At 35.8% G+C, this 19,051-nt stretch overlaps 1 protein-coding gene across 1 annotated transcript in view; it reads right to left on the bottom strand.

Annotated features, from left to right (window-relative positions):
- Nucleotides 1–9,906: 9,906 nt before the first annotated feature.
- The window catches only part of ARSB (arylsulfatase B), a 71,858-nt gene continuing 62,713 nt past the window's right edge, over nt 9,907–19,051 (bottom strand). Inside the window, exons 7-8 of the mRNA XM_050329435.1 lie at nt 18,796–18,924; nt 9,907–18,282 (exon numbers count right to left, since the gene is read on the bottom strand). Coding sequence (XP_050185392.1) covers nt 18,017–18,282; nt 18,796–18,924 — 395 coding nt within the window. The 3' untranslated portion in view covers nt 9,907–18,016. The remainder of the gene's footprint in view (nt 18,283–18,795; nt 18,925–19,051) is intronic.

Below are 19,051 nucleotides of genomic sequence, written 5' to 3'. Positions count from 1 at the left end.
ACTGGATAAAGAGTGATGTTGTGATGGCTGCTGCAGTACTGGAGTGAGTGGCAGCAGTAGTCTCTTTTTCCTCCTCCATTAACTGTTTAAAAATTGTTTGCTATTTAAAAATACACAGTAGGAACAATTACACAGTACTGCTAGCAGTTAGTGGTAATATGCATGTTTAGCCATTGGATAGAGTAATTACTAATGAAAATGATAACACCTGATAATAAGCAAATGATAACCCACAGAACAGTCTGACCCCATTGGATGCTGTCTGGTCCTCAGCATATATTGTTAGATACTTTTTACCATACTACCCTGGATGCAGAAACTTGTGAGGCAAGCTCAGTGCATCAGGTTGTGGAACTGAATGAGGCTGCATCTTAGAAAAACAGCCACAGGCAGGTTGGTTTTTCCTACCTTCAGTAGGAGGTAGGAAGCAGAACTCTGAAATCCCCTGAGTCAGCCCTGAAGGCCAAGGATTGGGACCCAGACAGATCTAAGCATAGCATATAATCTTCTTAATTTAAACTTATTTATTTAGAATTGGTGTGAGGAACTTGGTATTTCCTTCTATCAAAGTAGTAAGGTTTTAATGCTTACTAATTACTATATTGGCTTTGATGTGCAGCTTTAAACATTTTTATTTTGCTTATCTGAAGCCCAACTGCACAAACAAATAACTCATCACCAGAATTTAGCACATATGCATTATCCAAACAGGAAACAGAAATGTCAAACAAGCACACTTTGGATTAAGTAATATATGAGATGGAAAAAATGATATAATGTTTTTTCCTCTTGCTCACAGATCTTCTCAAGTATTAACTTTGTAGGCATTCATCTGTTTAGACAATTTTCCTCCCTAAATATTGCTTTACTTAAAATCCCAGATAGTACTACCTGACCTCATTTTGATTGATTGATTTAAATTCTCCACGGACTGTTAGAATGAAGGATTATTTTCCCCCTGAAATTTCCTGAAGTTCACCTGAACAAATACAGCCTTGGATGTGGCCCAGAAAACATTCTCTGAAGGTTGTAAGAATAGAATATAGACAGGGCAGACAAAACAGGATAGCAGACAGTACAACCAAAGAGATTATGACATCCAAATAACTAGCAAATAACATACAGGCTGGAAAGAAGAACAGACACTATTTGGCTCAAAATGAAGTTCTCACTTAGTCTGTGAATAGTCACTGGAAACTATTAAAAATGTTGGAGAAGATACAAAAATGTCTTTATGGTACCTACAGAAAGCTAAAATTGAACACAGGGAATATCGTGTATACATACCGCAATTAGAAGAGACTAAACAGCAAATAAGTCTCAACTTTTTAGGCTTCAGATATGTTCATATTAGATTTGTTCCCTCATGGTAGTTACTTTTCTGTTTCTTTCTGTTGTTCCTTTTTTTTTTTTAAAGTTGCTGCTGTTCCAAAATCTTCTCATTGGAGAAGAATGGAATAAATCTCAATATTCTATTGAAATGAATTGTCTGACTACAGAAACACACAGTGAAGAATTTTTTTTGTAGTAAAATAATGTTAAAAAATACTACACTTGGAACTTGTCCCTAGAATTCCAAAGAAAGTGGAAAAAGAGGAGTTAAAGAGATAGAAGATGGTGGGAAATATATAAAAGGGAGGACTCAACTCCGGAAAAGTCTGAGGGAACTGAGTGAGGACATGGGTGTTAATTTATTGAGGGATTTTTTGTTCTTCTACCACAAATAAAGATGTAAAACATCCGCTGAAATAAATCTTCAAGAAAATGTGTCTATCTAATGCTTGTTTTTGTTTGCAGCTTCAGAAATCTCAGTTCCTGTAAGCACTTAGTTATGACATTTAATTTTTCAGTAGTTTGTTTTTCTGGAGTAAATGAGTATATGGTATTACAGAAAACAATCTGATCCTTCTACTGTATAGCCAGTGACAGGGAGGACAAAAAAAAAAATTTGAAGAATGGGGAAACCCATCTGTTCGTAATGGACACTTCAGAGGCAAATGAGAAATGAGAAGAGGCTGTGGTTAAGCTGAAAAGGTCATTCAAAATTAGCACCTTATGCTGTAGATAATAAAAAAAAGGTGCAAGGGCATCCTGAGTGGATAAGAGCAGTACAATACTGTATTGATAGATTTTGGGAAAAAAAAAGAATTTTAGAGTTCAGTCCCAAAGTAAAGTTTATGTGACAGTTTTACCCATGGATAAACAGAAAATAACTGTCTCAAACTCATAATGTACAGAATCAATGCACCACAGTATCTAGACTATCTGCATGTGATGACCTAGGGAGAGATCAGCGCTGAGTAGCAAAAAGCATAGAGATGTTTCTCTTTGCAGAGAGTAAGAAAATGGGAAGAAGGTTTGGAAGGAAAGACTGGGATCTGTCTTATACCATACTGAATTTGAATTGATGGCTTAATTCCAATAAATCCAGAGAGATATCTTGATATTTTTCATCTCTACAGGAGAAGGAAGTCTAGAGTGACTCAGGAAAATTAGTTTAATAACCTGCAGATTATTTTAATACTGAGAAAAAGTGAAGGGGACAAAGGATAGAGCTGCTTAAGTTTCCATGGGAAAGCAATGAAGAATACATTCTTAGAGACCTACAGACCAATGCAAGGCAGCAGCATGAATTCATCAAAATGAAAACAAATCGCAAAAATTAGGTCACTTAAAACAGTATCTCAGAGTTGAAGACTTTTAAAAAGAAGGCAACAGGAGAAGAGACAAAGGCCTTTGGTGGGTGTCAAGAGATATCTGTTGAACCTGATTAAGTATTCTGAGGTCTCAGATTCCAGCTCTGAGTTAAGCTAGGTGTTTTGCAGACACTAATTGTTAAACTAATTTGGGACTCCATCAGTATGGTACAACAGAGGAATCCACCACTGTATTTTAAGAAGGCTGTAATTGAATGCAGACACTCAGGCTCACTGAAGCGATCCAGATTTATCACTGTGCCTGATCTGTAATTTTGAATCACATACTATTGTAAGTATTACGAAAAAAAAAGCTGTCTAGACAAACAAATGTTGCCCAACACAACAGCAGTAGCAGCTGTTTTATCTCCTTTCCCATAATTTGGGACTCTAGGACAAGGAATATTTTAAAGTGCACTTTGTGGCAGTAATAAATGGGAATTTAAATTAACAGTATCCTTTCTACTGAACAAATCAAGCCATCAATTAGGTATAAATAATTAAAGAGGCTGTGTTTTAAATATGATATTCGTTTATTGAAATTTCCACATTAATAACCAGCTATGCTAATCTGTTTATTTTCTAATGTTTTTAAATCTTGCTTCATGTCCTAAGGAGTGCTAAGAGAAAACATATATAATCAAATGACTAAGCAAGCAGGCTACTGTGCATATAATATTTGAAAGTACTCTATCAACTCATATATCCAGTTGAAAAAATCAACTCAAATACTTTCTTCAACTACTAGCTTATTTATTGCAAATGAGGCATTTTCTAGGACTTTTTCCAAAATATCCCACAGCTCTATTGCCTGTGTTACAAATTATAAAAGGAAATAGCCTAGTGCTATTTCTAGGAATTATATATCTCAAAATTATTTAATATGTTTCTATCATTGCTAACATCATTAGAGATAGGGAACTCTCAAGGACTATAACACTGCCAAATTCTTCAAAGCAATTTAAAACTTGAAGAAATTGCTTAAGAATTGGAAAGATTAACCCAAACTATCCGAAGAAATTCAGTGAAACAGTCTCATTACTCCATATTCCCAGTTCTAGAATAACTGCTTGAAACATTTTTCAAAATTAAAATGGGCGTCCCAATGAGCAATTTTGCTTAGGCGATAATTTAGCCATAATTACACTAAAGTTTCCTTAAGCACCATGTGGTATGTCAGTGAGAATCAGACCAGCACAAATCAGAGCAGTTACAGACATCAACTACTCCAGCTGGCAGTTTGTGCTGGTTTTGAGTTAATTTCCACACATTCCCCCCATTCAAGGATAGGAAATAGATTCCTAACATATCTGGATACTCAGGATTGTACACACTAACCATGGCATCGCCAGGATGGAAAAGAAGGAACAAACAGTGATGCATATTGTCTTTTGTTGGAATCCCCTTTGCTTTATTTCATTTTTTGTTGGATTCCCCTTTGCTCTGTGTGTCCCATAGACTATCCAATTTCCACACCTTGCACTCTAATAAAACTTCTTACAGAATATATAATTATGCTTTCCAGTGCAGGAGTCTGAATTTGTAGTGTATCCTCATCTTTACTTGTCAGGCATCTGTAATACAGTATTCTAAGATGTTTTTGAAATCCTTTCCCTGTCTTGTCTCACATGGCTCTAGTTTCATTGTTTTCCTTTCCTGCTATTATCACAAATGTACTGAAACTCTTCCTACTTCTGAATATGGATAATATGAAATTATCACAGCCATCTCCAAAATGAAATTACATAATAGGCCCAATCTATTTCCAGACAGTGTAAAAGAAGGATGGAATTCTCATTTACATGTATATGGTTATACAAGACAACATGTGTATTGTCTGGAATCACACTTTCAACCTTGATCCTTGTTTCTCTCTCAGAAGCATTTAGTTTTTGTTTTGAGGATTATTGATTATAAATTGGAAAGCATGCAGTCGAGCACTTTTGCCAACACTATACATTTTGGTTAATCCAGATCTCTGAAAATAAAGACAAAAACTAAATGCAAAAGGATTTGTTATGTGTTTAAATTTGAGCTTCCTGAGAAGCAACTCTTTTCCCACCTGCTTTGACCTTGCCACAAACTATTCCAATACTCAAGATCTAAAAAAAAACCTAACCTTTGGAGGACATATTGTACAACAGCATCTTGATGTATTTAATTTTTCCAGAAGGTAGTTAGCATATCAATTAGCAAGTAGCCCATATAATTAAAAGAAACAAACAAACAAAAAACAAAACAAAACAAACAAACAAAACACAAAACCACCAAACAAACCAAAACCAAACCACCAACACAAAACGAAACCAGCTTGACACAGTTTTAGCTGTAGAATACCTGCAACACCCATCAAATGTGAATTTAAAATTAGAACATTACAGATCAGACATATTCCTTCTCAAAAAAGCCTGCAACAGCATTAACACATCCTGTGGGGCTACATCATGTTCATGTTTATCGTCTCACAAGAGCACTAATCTGAAATGTGTCAGATTAAAGAGATTCAGATGTCCTAAGCAGCCTGGGGGCACGCAACTGCATGTCTCTTCCAAAGAAGAAAAGATATGCACAGTACATACTGACATCAATTTCGGGACGATCTTTTAATATGGAGGATCACATACAGTGTCTATCTTACTTGGGGGAACCTGGATCTTACTAAAGAAGATGATTTGTAAATTGAGAAAATGTTTTTAAGATCGGAGAGTGTATTTTTTGATAGCGCCTGCACACTCATACCAGGAGGCTTTTTTTCTGTCAATCACTTGCACAATTACAGACTATCAGTAAAATATAGAAACTTCCTTGTAACCAGGCAATGGTTATAATGTTAACTTACAGGACACGGCCAGGTGTTCTGAATTTAAGAAGAAAAAAATTAATGTAAGAAGTACTAAGAGCTTTAACCATATACTTTAAAAACTCTAGCACTTTTGAAATGAGATTTCAATGTTCATTGCAGCATACAATACTGAACTTAAGTCAGCCTAAACATTAGATACTTTCAGGGAACAGATGCTTAACAAACTGTGAAGACTGAGCAACTGGCTTAAAGCTAGCAAACAGACTTGCTAATTTTACCCTAATTAAAATTTACTCTATTGAGAACTTGTTTAGAGTGCTTGAACAAGAGTCTGTTAAAAACCCCCAAACTTGTGTCAGCACATTTACAATCGTTTCAGTACCTGAAGCTCTTAATGACAAAGAATTAAATTCTTTTTTGGATAATAATGTAAAACGAAACTAATGCAATAAGCCCTTATTTTTTACATAACAAACATAAGTGTCTTCGGAAAGAGCATGAAGCTGCATGAAGAAGGTGCGTGAAGCTTCTTTGAAAATATTGTGCCTTTTCATTAAAAAAATTACATTTCTGTAAAGTAATACTCTAACTTTGTATTTCCATTTAATAATAGCTTGTATGCATCACTAAGCCAAAAATCATTCATTGAGTGTTTGGGTTTTAAATTCCATGTAATAGAGCTTACTAGATTTTAGTAATAATGAGTTGTGTTGACCAGAAAGCTGCCTAAAACAAATTTCAAAAATAAATTTAATGACCGAGTAAACCTTCCTGAAGGACCCCGTAATTAGTATTTATGGTATTTCCCTATAGGGAACGTTATCTTTCTTCAATTAATCACAGGAACCTGAACTGAACCCAAATTAAACCATATCAATTGTTTGATATGGCATTTCTAGATCAACTGTAAAAGAATGTGAAAATCAGCCTCAATATAAATAGATGAGACCTAAATAGGAGCTACTGCTGGTCTACAGATTGAGGATTCTGGAGTATAGGATGCTAAAATTCTTTAGGGATCTAGCCCTATGCTAAAATACATATTTCTCATTACCCTTAGCTTTTCTTTAAAGACTGGCATTTTTGTAACACTTCCTTTCACCTTATTGCTTATTTACCCATCAGGTGCATATCTGTGTATGTCAGTGTGAGAGATTTGCTGTGATCTCAAACTCAGGATTCTACTTTCTGCATTATCAAAACTCAGAATTCAAATCCCTTAATTTATGTTAATAGCACTCATGGAAAATGATAATTTTTTTCACGGCCCTTAAAATTATCTACCCTCTAAGTACTCTAGCACCATCTTGCTATGAGGTATGTAAATTTCCCTTCTATGCCATGGGTTTGTATTTGTGTATGCTCAGTGACAGCCCTGTCTTCTGATGAGTCAATTGCCTTGTCTCTGTGAAATAACCAAATAATCTTATTCCCCTTACAGTCCTTTTTGACTGCAGCATAAAACTTGCTTCCATAGTATCTATCCTTGTTAAAGATAGATGTCTTGGATCACACACTTGGAAGCACAACAGCCTTTTATTTCTCAAAGATTCTCTTATGTGCTAAGTTATGCCTAATCTTTAACTATGTTGTAAGTAGGAAACTTTAAATTGCATTTTTATGATTTTCATCTCTGAAAGAATTAAATTAGCTATTTAAGATGTGATGAATGATCTACATTACAACAAAAATGCAAATTATTAGCTGGAGATAATATTAATTAAACGCTACAGTGATTTTCTAGCAATTCATGCTTTTCTTATTTGAACAGATATGATGGAATCAAAATAATAGCTTGTAAACAAAGTATTGGCATTTAGCTGGAGATGATACTGATATTGCAAGGACACTGCAGTCATGAGAATAAGGAAAAAAGAAATAAAAATGAGAATTAAAATACCACAACTGATTAAAAGTGAACATTGTTAATAATAACTATAGGGTTACTAAAGATAAGAGGAAAGAGAAAGGAAGAAACTAGTTACAGAGAAAAATAGGGCATATACTGATAAAGAGTATGTTTCATAGTCATTACTGCATGGTTTTCCTGCAGTACCAGAACATCCATAAAGAGTGAAAAAGAAAATTCCAACTTCCAAAACCAAAATAATAAACATTGTAATTTCAATGTATAGGACCTTACTTAGCTATTACCCTCACCTTAGAGCTTGGCATCATAGCCAAATTCAATAATTATACAGTACATTAGCAGGAGTTCACAAAATAATACTGTATTGGCCACCACACAGTAATAAACCTGGTTAACTGTCCCACAGAAATCTTTAAAAGATGGGGTTTTGCTAGGTGAGTCAGTTTTAACAAAATGACCAGTTTCAGTTTAAGAGTTTTTTCCTAGATTTCTCTTGTTTGGTAGTCAAGGGAAGGTTACACGAGAAGGTGGTAGGCACATTTGCAAAGTCACTGAATGACAAGTAAGCACAAGTCCTATTCTCACATCAAAATTAATTCAGTTGAGATCTTTCCTGCAAGTCAGACTTGGTTACAATTTATTGAGACAGCACTTGGAGAAAATCTCAGAGAAGATAACTTTAACTATAATTTAGCCCTCTTTGCTCCAATGGAGTGATGCATCATGGTCTGCCTGGGAACTCCCAGTACGTTCAGGATGCAGTTAGGACAAGTAGTCATTTCAAGTGCTGTGGGAATAAAGGGGAGGTGCAAGGTGATTATGAAATGGCTCTATCAAGCAGTTTCTGGGCAATTGCTAGACAGTTTAAATTAGGACTGAAATCACAGTTAATATACAGAATATATATTCTGGCTTTGGAACAGCCAACAAAGAAAATCAGTCTTGCATGGCAAAGTGCACATGGTTTCCCAATGATATAACAGCAGCAAAATTAATAAAAACCTAAGCTAAGGGTACATCAGGAGCTCTCATGTACATCCTCTGCTTCTTGTGTGTATGCCTATCTTCTGGATTCACATTTTTGGAACAGTCACCATTTCTAACAAGTTAAGATTCTTGTGGTTTTGGCTATCTGATTTCAATCAAAACATCTGACTCAGAGCCAAATCATGGTCTTTCTGAAACTGACTGTAGGCCAAGTGGACTTCGGGAAGCCCAGATAGAGCATATGCAGTAAAACAAATAAGAAGTGCCTTTTTATCTCCCAGCTTTCAAGTTAATTAAGTTATTATAATGGTCCTGAAGCTCCATTAGTGCTATTCGAATCAGAGTAAATTAATCCCTCCCTCTTTAAAAAACAAAAAGCAACAACTAAATAGCAATCATTTTTTTTTCTTCATATTTTAGTCATAAAAAATAAAATCCAGTGAAAAAATATTTTGCAAGTCATGGGTCTATTAGATAATCTGAATGATGGGTTTCTTACATTTTTCTCATGTAAATACAAAGAAAGAAGATCAGTGGAGTAACTAACAAGAATAAAAATCAAGTTTCTTCTCATATCCTTAGGGAAACCATATTTATTACCAGAGAAATGGATGGTCTGTGCCAGTATTTGAAAAAGTGATAATCGTGGCTTGAGGCAGAAATCCAAAACCTGAATAAATATGAGGAGGTTACACATTTAGGCACGTAGTGAATCATCTGTGTCATCCTTTGCCCCAGAAATTAGTTTTCAATAGAATTACTCTGCACTTAGAACCTGTCAAGGAAAAAAAAAAATTAATGTGTTCTAAAGTAACTTCTAAATAACCAAATAAATAAACAAAATCTTGGGGTAACATAGTTGTACAGTAAGTGGATCTACATTCAGCATCTTTACATTCCTTTATTTTGCTCAAACTAATAAAAATGAGAGATGTCTTTTTTACCCCATTAGTACACCATTAAAATTCAGTTTCACTGATTGTAATTCACTATGGTAGTACTTTTATTTTAACTACGTAATTAGGATTTCCAGTTGTTTTTTTTCCATTCAGTTTTTCTGATTACAGTCCTTCTTTGTTTATATACAGCAGGCATTTATGTCTCTAACGTCTTCCATGACAGCACCAAAAAAACCCTTACCAGAGACACTGAAGAATGCATAAATGAGTGACCCTTAGACTTGCAGGTCAGTAGAGAAAGTTGATATAATTCACCCTCAACAACAGCACATTCTGTCAACTCAGCTGAAGTTGCCAATATCATCACATTTACGATGGAGATACAATTATGGCTGGAAGATTCCCACAGTCCTGCCAGATTCCTCAAGGGGATTAGTACTTGTCTGATTGCAGTACACAACAAAGACATTGTTAAAATATCTGTGCATCAATCAAGAGGAGACTTGAAGTTTAAAAAAATAAAACAACAGTGTGGGAAAAAGGAGCAACTACAACAGTTAGGTGCAGTTCTTTTCATCAGTGTTTGTTTAATGACACATTCTCTGATGAGAGTTTTACTCTTAATTTCTCATTAACAGATTCAGAAATAACTTCTTTTTTTTAAGAAAATCATTAATATCAATAGTTATTTGAAGTATTTCAGCTTTCTATGATCTCTTCCCACAAGGAAGAAGCTAGCAAAATAGAAAGGAACATTAATCACCATTAACATAACACCATTAACAAAGTGCAGAGCCTGAGACTGCACTTCCTGAATGCTGTTGCCAGTGTTCCTTCCTCCCAGCAGCTGATTTCAGATGGTGGTGCAGCAAGTCTAAGATGATGGACCTATGAAGAACAGGGTGTAGTAATGCCAATGCCTTCTCTCTGCTTTGTAGGCAATGCATAAACTTCAGATGCATAAAATTTGCTGGTAAGAGTGACAATGAACAATATCCACATCATTTCCTATTAGAATAAAACCACTGTGCTGAAACTTACTGTTGCAACTTTACAGTATACATACAAAAATGTATAGGCTTTTTTCTGATTTACAGTAATAGTTTCTATCACTGTTTGGATAACGGATCCAAGCTAAATGTCATGCACAAGAGGTATCAACTATAGGGATGTACTCAAACTCAAGGTGTAGAATATACCAAAACCTCACTATGATTTCCCCAAGATTTTTGCACTAGCTGCAGGAGTGGACTTGTCAGAACTTCTTATGCAAGTCTAGTAAATACCACAGTTTTAATAAATGTTCCAAAAATACATCTCTCTTCAAAAGCACCTCTAACAGACGAGTCGTAGAAGTGACTAAGGAATATGCACAGATAAAGTGCAGCACATATATTGAAAACACAGAGAAAAGCAAACAGATTTCCTAACTGCTCTCTTTACTACATTTGTCGCTACTACAAACAAGTCTTACAGAAGTTTATACAGTTCCAACTGAGTTTGCAGCTTGTATCATGCTTGCAAATAATCTGATTTTTTTTTCAAATAATCTGATTTTTTTTTTTCAAATAGCACTTAGATCTTACAATGAAGTCAGAGGGCATGCTGACATCAGTGTGAACTTGAACAGTGCAGAAAGTAAAACTGTATGGCAAGATGCTTGCTTTATCCTGTATGTTACAGCCATGTTCTACAACAGATGCAGCCATGGTCATAGGATGAGCAGGCTTGTACGCTGTTAGGACAGAACTGTGCTTGAACAGACACACTGTGCTTACAGAAAAATTGTCTTTTTTTAAATTGTATAGCTGCCCATGCCCATAACCATAACCATATAATTGGCAGAGAAATAATGAGTCTGTCAGAAAGAAATTACAGACTGACTAGAGTTGAGTTACTCACTCTGAGCATGAAAAGATCCAATTGTTACCACTAGATAAATATGCAGAAGCATGCCACTGCCACATGCTTGCTAGATACCAGACATAAAAAAATAGAAAAAAAGGACTAATATCTTCCCAATAACTGCATAATACTTATTGGTATGAACTAGGGTAGCTCAGTTGGCTACAACAGAGCTGTATCAGCCTCCTAATAAGAAGATCCTGGCTCTTCTATGACTCCTTTTATTCTTCATGAATTTGGAACAATACAACTGAAATCAGAGAAATGCAAAGCGTGAATTCTCTGTGAAACAGGCATAACTAGACAATGTGATGAGAGCAGGAACTGACAGGAGAAAGGCCAGGTCATGACGCTTTCAGTTTGCACATGCCAACAAATCATTAAAGGTGCGTGAGGATTTACAAATGCTACATGATTTGAAAATCCATTCTGACTTTAATTTTTGGTTTACTGCCTTTGAGAGAAGAGGAACGAAGAGCGTCAGATTACAAAGTGGAATTCCTACTGCTGACCAAAAAACATTGGATTTCCTTGTTCAGACCCTAAGGGAAAGAACAGTAACCACTGTTACGGGTTTTTGGAACTTGATTTCTAAGTAATGTAATGTAATGTAAAGCTAAATATGGGGCCAGTTTAAGCTACAGAAATCTACAAGGTTTATTGGGCTGTCTCTATGGGCCTTATTATGACTCTAACAAAAGAAAATTCTATCTTAGATGTATGTTTTCTTTCTAGCTATAATTTATTCTTTATTAAAAAAACTTTACAGGTTTTTGAACAGAAGGATGAGAAAATGGAGATTATAAAATTTTCAACGCAGAAACTTTTACTAATGATAGCTTTAAGATCTGTTCTGAAACTGAAGTTCCATGACTAAATGTATGTTTGCTAACTTTCTCTGTAGCCTATCTAGCTAAAATTTATTTTAAAGATAAACACATAATGAAAAAAACTAAAATAACATTAAACAAGAATAGAATGTTTGCAATATGCATAGATTAAAAAACTAAGTGAAAGAATAAATTTCCCCTCTTCCAACAGTGACGCAGAATAACATTGTCATCACATCATCCATGATTCCACATCAAACATTACTTTATCAGTAAACAAGAATAAGACTTTTCTCTAAACTAAAACATGACTCCAGCTTATATGATAAACAGGAATATCTGATTCTGCTCTATAACTGGACTGGGCCAGTTCATAAAACAAGCTGGAATGATGACTGCACTCAGGCTGAGTCATCAACATCCTAAACAAAGTTTTTCCAAGCACAACCCTCTCTCACAATATCGTGTTTTTCACAGTATCCTGTCCTCACCATCTTGTCATATGGGCAACCAGGACATACAGATGTTAATTAATCATTAATTAATTCAGAATCTTCTGAGTGTAGCCTGTGGGCAAGTATCTTCCATAAACAGTGCACTCACTTAAAGCTATGGCTTTGAGCAGAATTACTCTGACTTTTACTCTGATAGTACAGAGAGTAATCAACTCCTAAGACAGCAGTGGACAGAAACAATGCTTTAAGGACACTGCAGTCCTGTGTGCATTATGGAGCTAAGCAATGCCAGATCTCTGCTACATTTAGAATTTTGGCGGTTACCAGTGCATTATAGTCACTTATTACCCAAATAATGTTTAGCATAAAACCAAGTGTTCCTAAAACATTTTCTTGTATTATAACGCACATCAGCAGTACGTTTATGAAAAGTATAATTGAAATAAACTATAGATAAAATCAGCATTTACATTTTAAAAGAGGCCATTACTTTATTTGATCATGTCATCAAACAAAAGTCAATAAATCACATTAAGTAAAAGGATGAATAATGGCTGCTATTAAAAAGTCTGCTTTTGCTAGCAGGTTATGATGCCTATAGTACTGTAGGAGCTGAAAAGAATGGTTGTTTAGCAATGTTGTGATAGCAGGATTTCAGCATCCTTACTGCTTCTGAAAGGATAGATACTGAGTAATTTCATATTCATATCTAGAACCAAAGACCCAAAATAAAAAATTTAGAAGTACAACAAACTTAGACAATGTAGGAGTTTGCTTTATTTGGATTTGGGTTTTGGATTAGGTTCATATATATCGTACATATTTTATGTCATAAGTTAAATATAAAATGTTTAAATCACTGCATAGTACAAAAATCCTGAATTATATCTTTGGGTTAATAATTACACTTGCCTCTTAAAACTACACTCAGTGTTTACTGCTGTAAAGATGGATTCTTGCCATTGTATTTAATGCTGTTAATAGAACAAACATTTACATAGAAAATCTAATTTTTGTAAGAAAATGCTCTCCATTTTTTATTGTTGGAATAGCAATTAAAGAAAAATTTGCTTTTAGGCATTTTTTCATTATACCATGGCCTCTTCTTTATTACAAAGTAAAACCAGAAAAAGGTGAATTCTAAAAACTTCTCCACATAAAACAATACACATTAAAATTCCTTTGGATTGTGGGTAGAAATAATTACCAAAAATCCTGCTGTTAACCAGCAACTATAACTCAAAGGAATTTCAGACTTGTATCTTATACCTGCTGCCTATAAGAGACAATCTCTCAATCATTCACATTCTTAAATATTTCTTCCAAGTGGGCTACTTTCTAGGGCAAATATAAACAGAAATGCAATTGTTTTACTCTATTCCCTCCTACATTTTTCAAAATCCTGATGGGATACTTTCCTAAGTCTTCTTTGATATTATAAATGTGTCTATTTTTCACTCAGCCAAAGGCTATGCCATTTCAACTGTTCTGGATTTTTTTTCTAATGCTAAGCTTATGGCAAAAGAAAACTGTCAGTAAATTCTTAGCTAGGTTTCTCCACTATATTAGTTTTGGAGCTTTAGCTAGTAGCAATGTAATGGCAATGCATATGTTGCTCTTACCCAGTTCTTTAATGTACCATGACCATGCTCTCTTTATTACAGAGCAATGTAAAAACAGAACTGAAAAGGCAGGACAACAACTTTGTTTCTACAACATGTCACTGCTGTAACTCGGGTATGACCAGAGTAGACTAATAGCCCCTTTGGGATTATTTCAGACAGTGCTTTATCAATCAAGTATGATTTGTAAAACAGAATATTTGAAAACAAAGCAAAAGGCACAAGAATTAAAAGTGAAAATTCAGTACACCTATAGCAGCCACCTACAGGGAAGCAGTGCATTCATGGTTCTTGGGCTGGCAGTTATTATAATGTTCACAGCCTTTTAAAAAACTCCTCTTACTCCTCATACACAGAGAAGTGAGGAAAAAATTATCATTCTCCAGAAACTGATTATTCCCCTGGATAACTGCACACTGATGAGCAACATTGAGAAAACAGGTTGGAATCACAGAATTGCCATGACTGAATTCTATAGATAAAAAACTCCCAAACTATTTGCTTCTGTGAGTTAAGCATAGTTAAACTGGATCTGAAACTATGTTTACTAGAGGTGAAGTCCAGCCTCTGACTCAATGCTCTCAACATTTATTTTCTCAGCGCCTGCACAGGCTCATTAAACTTTTTTTCCAGTGAAGCGGGATAAACGTGAAGGGTAAACTTAAGGGCTCAGATGTCCTTGAATAAGCCATTTTGGAGCCTTCTATCCAATAAAAATTGATGACTCCTCCTTCATGAGTGTGCTTGGAGAATGTATACAATAAAGAAAGGCTCCAACAGCCCTGGTTAATAGGGCCACTGAGTGATGCTCTTGGCAAAATTGCAGATCCAATGAAATGATTTAGGCCGGACACAGATGTCCTGATCAAAGTTTTCTATTCATTAGCATGGGCTCTATGCTCAAAACTCCTCAATAAGCATTGCTGAACACTGAACACAGCTTACTTTGTTTGTACATGTATTCACTGTGTTCTGACTCCTTGCTTGCTTGAAGAAACAGCAAGAATGCATGGCAGAAAAACAAGACAGAGCTCTTTTATTTTTGTCACTGTTCTGAATGCCAAAATCTGGCAGCCTAGCACTGTGGCTTTGGTGCAGTACCTTGTTGTGGCTTTTGAAGATTTGTCCAAATAAACACTGCATTCCTCAGATCCGAATCTAGAGATTCTGACTGTACTTTTTCTAACTATAGTCCTGCAGACGAAATATAACTGCCTTTATTGCTATTGAGTTTAGCCAGGATTAGGGAATCAACATCCGGTAGCTGCTTTGATGATGGCAGCTGGTAGTCCTTTTTGAAACTTGGCAGCAGATATATCACCAATCCTTCCAATATCTCTCCACTCCACCCACAAAAAATAACAGTCTCAGGAGGGAACAACTAACATAACAAGAACTAATGCATCATCCTCTTCGCCTCTGCTTAACTACAATATGCAATTATCACACGGGCCATCACTGATCCTGTCCATAGTTGCATGGCTGACTCACTCTAACTGCTTTATGCCAAAAAAAGTTTTTACTGTTCCTTGCAGCAGCTCTGCTTGATGTAGATGAGCTCATATGTGAATCATAAGGCACTGGAAGAAGACATGTGAGAGCACTGGAATCAGAAAAAGCAGTTTGGGACCCCAGGGAACTCTTTACACCGTATATTTAACCAGAATCTTCCCATATTACAATGCAGCTTGAAAGAAAACTGAGTGCACTGCCTGCAACTGACAAAGAAAATAAACTGAAGGAATTAAAACATCCAGTTGGAAACCTGCTGGCAAAAAAATTGCTTAACCTCCTCAAACTTTGAGTTGGCAGGTTTTTCCCTTTCTCTTAGCAAAAGCACTGTTTTCTCATTACAAACTTCGGCTTATTTATAGTTAGAGAGACATGAAGCCTATGGGTCCACTTAGGGCGGGGCTGCAAAGGGGCTGCCAAGGGAAGGGCTGGCTGTAGAAAGGTCCTCTGACCCATCCATCATGCCAGAGCTACAGTTAATGTTACAGAGACATAGCCTCAGGGTCCAGCTGGAGGGGGGCCTGCGGTGGGCTGCCAAAGGAGCAGACAGGCAGGAAAAGAAATTCTCCACTCATAACTGCTACGTCTTTGGAAATGGTTTGGTGTTCCTAGGCTCAGGACAGAAACCTGTGGTTAGATCCTGAATCTCCTGGTAATGCTTGACATTATATATTTTTTACTTGCCAAGTAATCTTTCATTTAGACTTTGACTTACATGTGTTGTGATTCACTTGCCTATTTCTCATTCAGGTGTCCCCGGCCCTAGGATTACAAACATGGCTACACATATGGACCATTTGTCCTTGTGTGCCAGACTCTACCATACAAGCATGGAAAAGCTTTGGGAATATCCCAAGTAGCCTTACTACCATTAAATCTCTTTGTCAGAAAGTAAGATGAGAGGCAAGTTCATGGAGGCTGACAGGGACTAGTAGTGGAGCTTCAAATCCAAACAGACTACAACTGTTTAAACTCCAGGTTCTTCTGCAGAGGATTAAACTCAGATCTGTACCCAAGACCTGTTTATCAACTTTAGGTATGTTGGAAAAATTCTTTTCAGGCTGAATATAGTCTTTCACTCAAGAACAGATCCAGATCTTCTGTTTTGCTTATAAGATCATCCTCTCCTTGACTGGATGCATCTTTTTTGTAAATAAGCAATGCAAAATGAGTAGCCAGTGTGAGCATTCTTCCTAAACTTAGTTACTTTTCTGAAGTTTAAATAATTTCTAAAGCATAAAAATTAAGACTTTTGAATTCGAAATGCCCAAATGTTTGCTAGATTAAAAATTAATCTTAACTTGGAAAGGGATGAAATGAAGTTTTATTTAGAGAGGTCAAAATACTTTCATTTTTGAATGTTAAGAAACCACAAAATATATAAAGAATTCTCTATTTCCCAATTTGAAACAATTGAACAGTATACAACTCTTTGGAGATGCCAACCTAAACGTGTCAGCCAGATGTTTTTTTTCCTAACCCAGTTCAATTAAAATATTTTATGAAAGACCACCCGTAGAAAATTAGAAAATAAACAATGATTTATACTGTAGCTGAGAAAATAATGAATCTTTGGATTTTAAAATATAATGAGAGGAAACAGAGGGTGAATTGAATACCTATACACGACAGTGATGTGCAACAGTCTCTTCCTAGTAAATTAATTATATGAACTAGAATAGCAGCAAGATATTAAAATGCAGATTGTAGGACACACAGAAAAGAGAATACATAAAAGTTCTGCTTACCTCTGAAATTAAAATTACACATTTTTTAATCTTTTCTAACTTTAGCCAAGGAGACTCAAACACATTATTTACTTGAGCTTTTACAACTTAGCTGATGTTTTTTTCCTGATGTTTCATTGTTTTCCATGAAACTAGATATGAACATAAAAAAGAGCAATATCTGTATTAAAAATACCATTAACAAAAGTTTCTGCTTTTGTGGGTAAGCCAACATCTCTCCTCGTGTAATATGAGTGCTGAATGCTGAAGGACACAGAAGAATGTAGGGCAGAAATTCCCCTCTATCCCAAGTCCAGTGCCTTGTTATTGTGGCAACCACATCTTGTAATGGCTACTATAAACTAAAATGTTATATGTGGATATCAACGGAGAACAGTTAGCTTTCTAGTTGAATATGCCCTATGAAAAAAGAGAATAACGTGAATTCATTGAATCTACGTGCCTTACACACTGGGGAATGGTGTCAACATCTCCACCTGCATTTGATTGCGAAAATAAACTAACCAAACTATTCTGAAAGAATGAGGACTGATGGAGCCTCTGCTATTTGGATGCTTTATCTCAAAAAGATATTTGAAGGACAACATGGATCATTAAGATACATACAAAAGTAGTAAATCTAAAAGTCAATATAAAGAGTCCATATACAGACTCTACTAGGGTTTGTTTTTGCAGGATGCAAAGCTGCATTATGCCCAAGGACCCCATGCTGCAGTTGCTGCTGGATCACAGCGGGGATCCTCATCAGGGTAGAACACAGGCACTGAATGTTTATGGTAATACTGAAGCCGTGAGAGCAGTTTTTTGACCACATAAGGATATTTTTCAGACAAATCATTTCTCTCTTCAGGATCGTCAACAATATCAAACAGCCAAAGTCTCTTCATCGATGGATCAGATGACTGAATCTCCGACTCCCTGAACAAAGATGGTGGAGGAAACCAATGACCACATCCTGAACAAACAGAAACAGACCAAGGGTCAGTTCTCAGACATGGAGCAGCAGTGTGGAGACACAGAACTATGCTGTACTGCCAAATTCACCAGGTCTCTTGACAAGCCCCTGGGCAGGGACTGTTGCTGCACTCCTTAACTCTAGCCCTGCACCAGAGCCTCTCTAGTCCAAGGCTACCTATAATGCAGAAAAAAAAGCTGCAGCATTGGGATTCAAAATTCTGTGTCACTTAATTTCACATCAATTAGTTTCTTCTTGGATTCTATGATCGTTCTGGGTCCCTTCCAACTTGAGATATTCTATGACATTTTTTTCCACTAACATAATTTGTAGAAAAAATCTTTGAAAATGAAAAAGTATATTGTTTGGATTTCAGAAGTGCTTATTCTAGATTTTTGCATGTGGTAAAAAACCTAAGAAGTTAGCAGAATTAAAACACATGAAACAGAAATAAACTGTTTGTGGTAGGTGAGAGATAGGCTGTATCTGTACAAAAAGGAGTTATTTCATTACCTGGATATCCAGTTAGTAATTTCCATTTTCCATGTCGTATTGCTGCATGCATGGATATATTGAAAAGTGCATCATCCCATGGAGAAGAATTGCTCTGTGGTAAAGACGTCCTGTTGTCAATGCCAAGACCTTAACGGAACAGTAAACTAAGTTAGGTACATTGCATATGCATGAGGTAATTTTTAGAATTCTACTGGAAAACAAAGCAGTATTATCAATTTATTTTTATGTATTGGATAAACAATTTGTTGTATAT

This window comes from Myiozetetes cayanensis, unplaced genomic scaffold (genome assembly GCF_022539395.1).
Source record: "Myiozetetes cayanensis isolate MyiCay16 unplaced genomic scaffold, myiCay2020 scf4, whole genome shotgun sequence".
NCBI lineage: Eukaryota > Metazoa > Chordata > Aves > Passeriformes > Tyrannidae > Myiozetetes > Myiozetetes cayanensis.
Note: the sequence above shows the minus strand (reverse complement) of the source record. Positions and strands in the feature narration are given on the sequence as shown.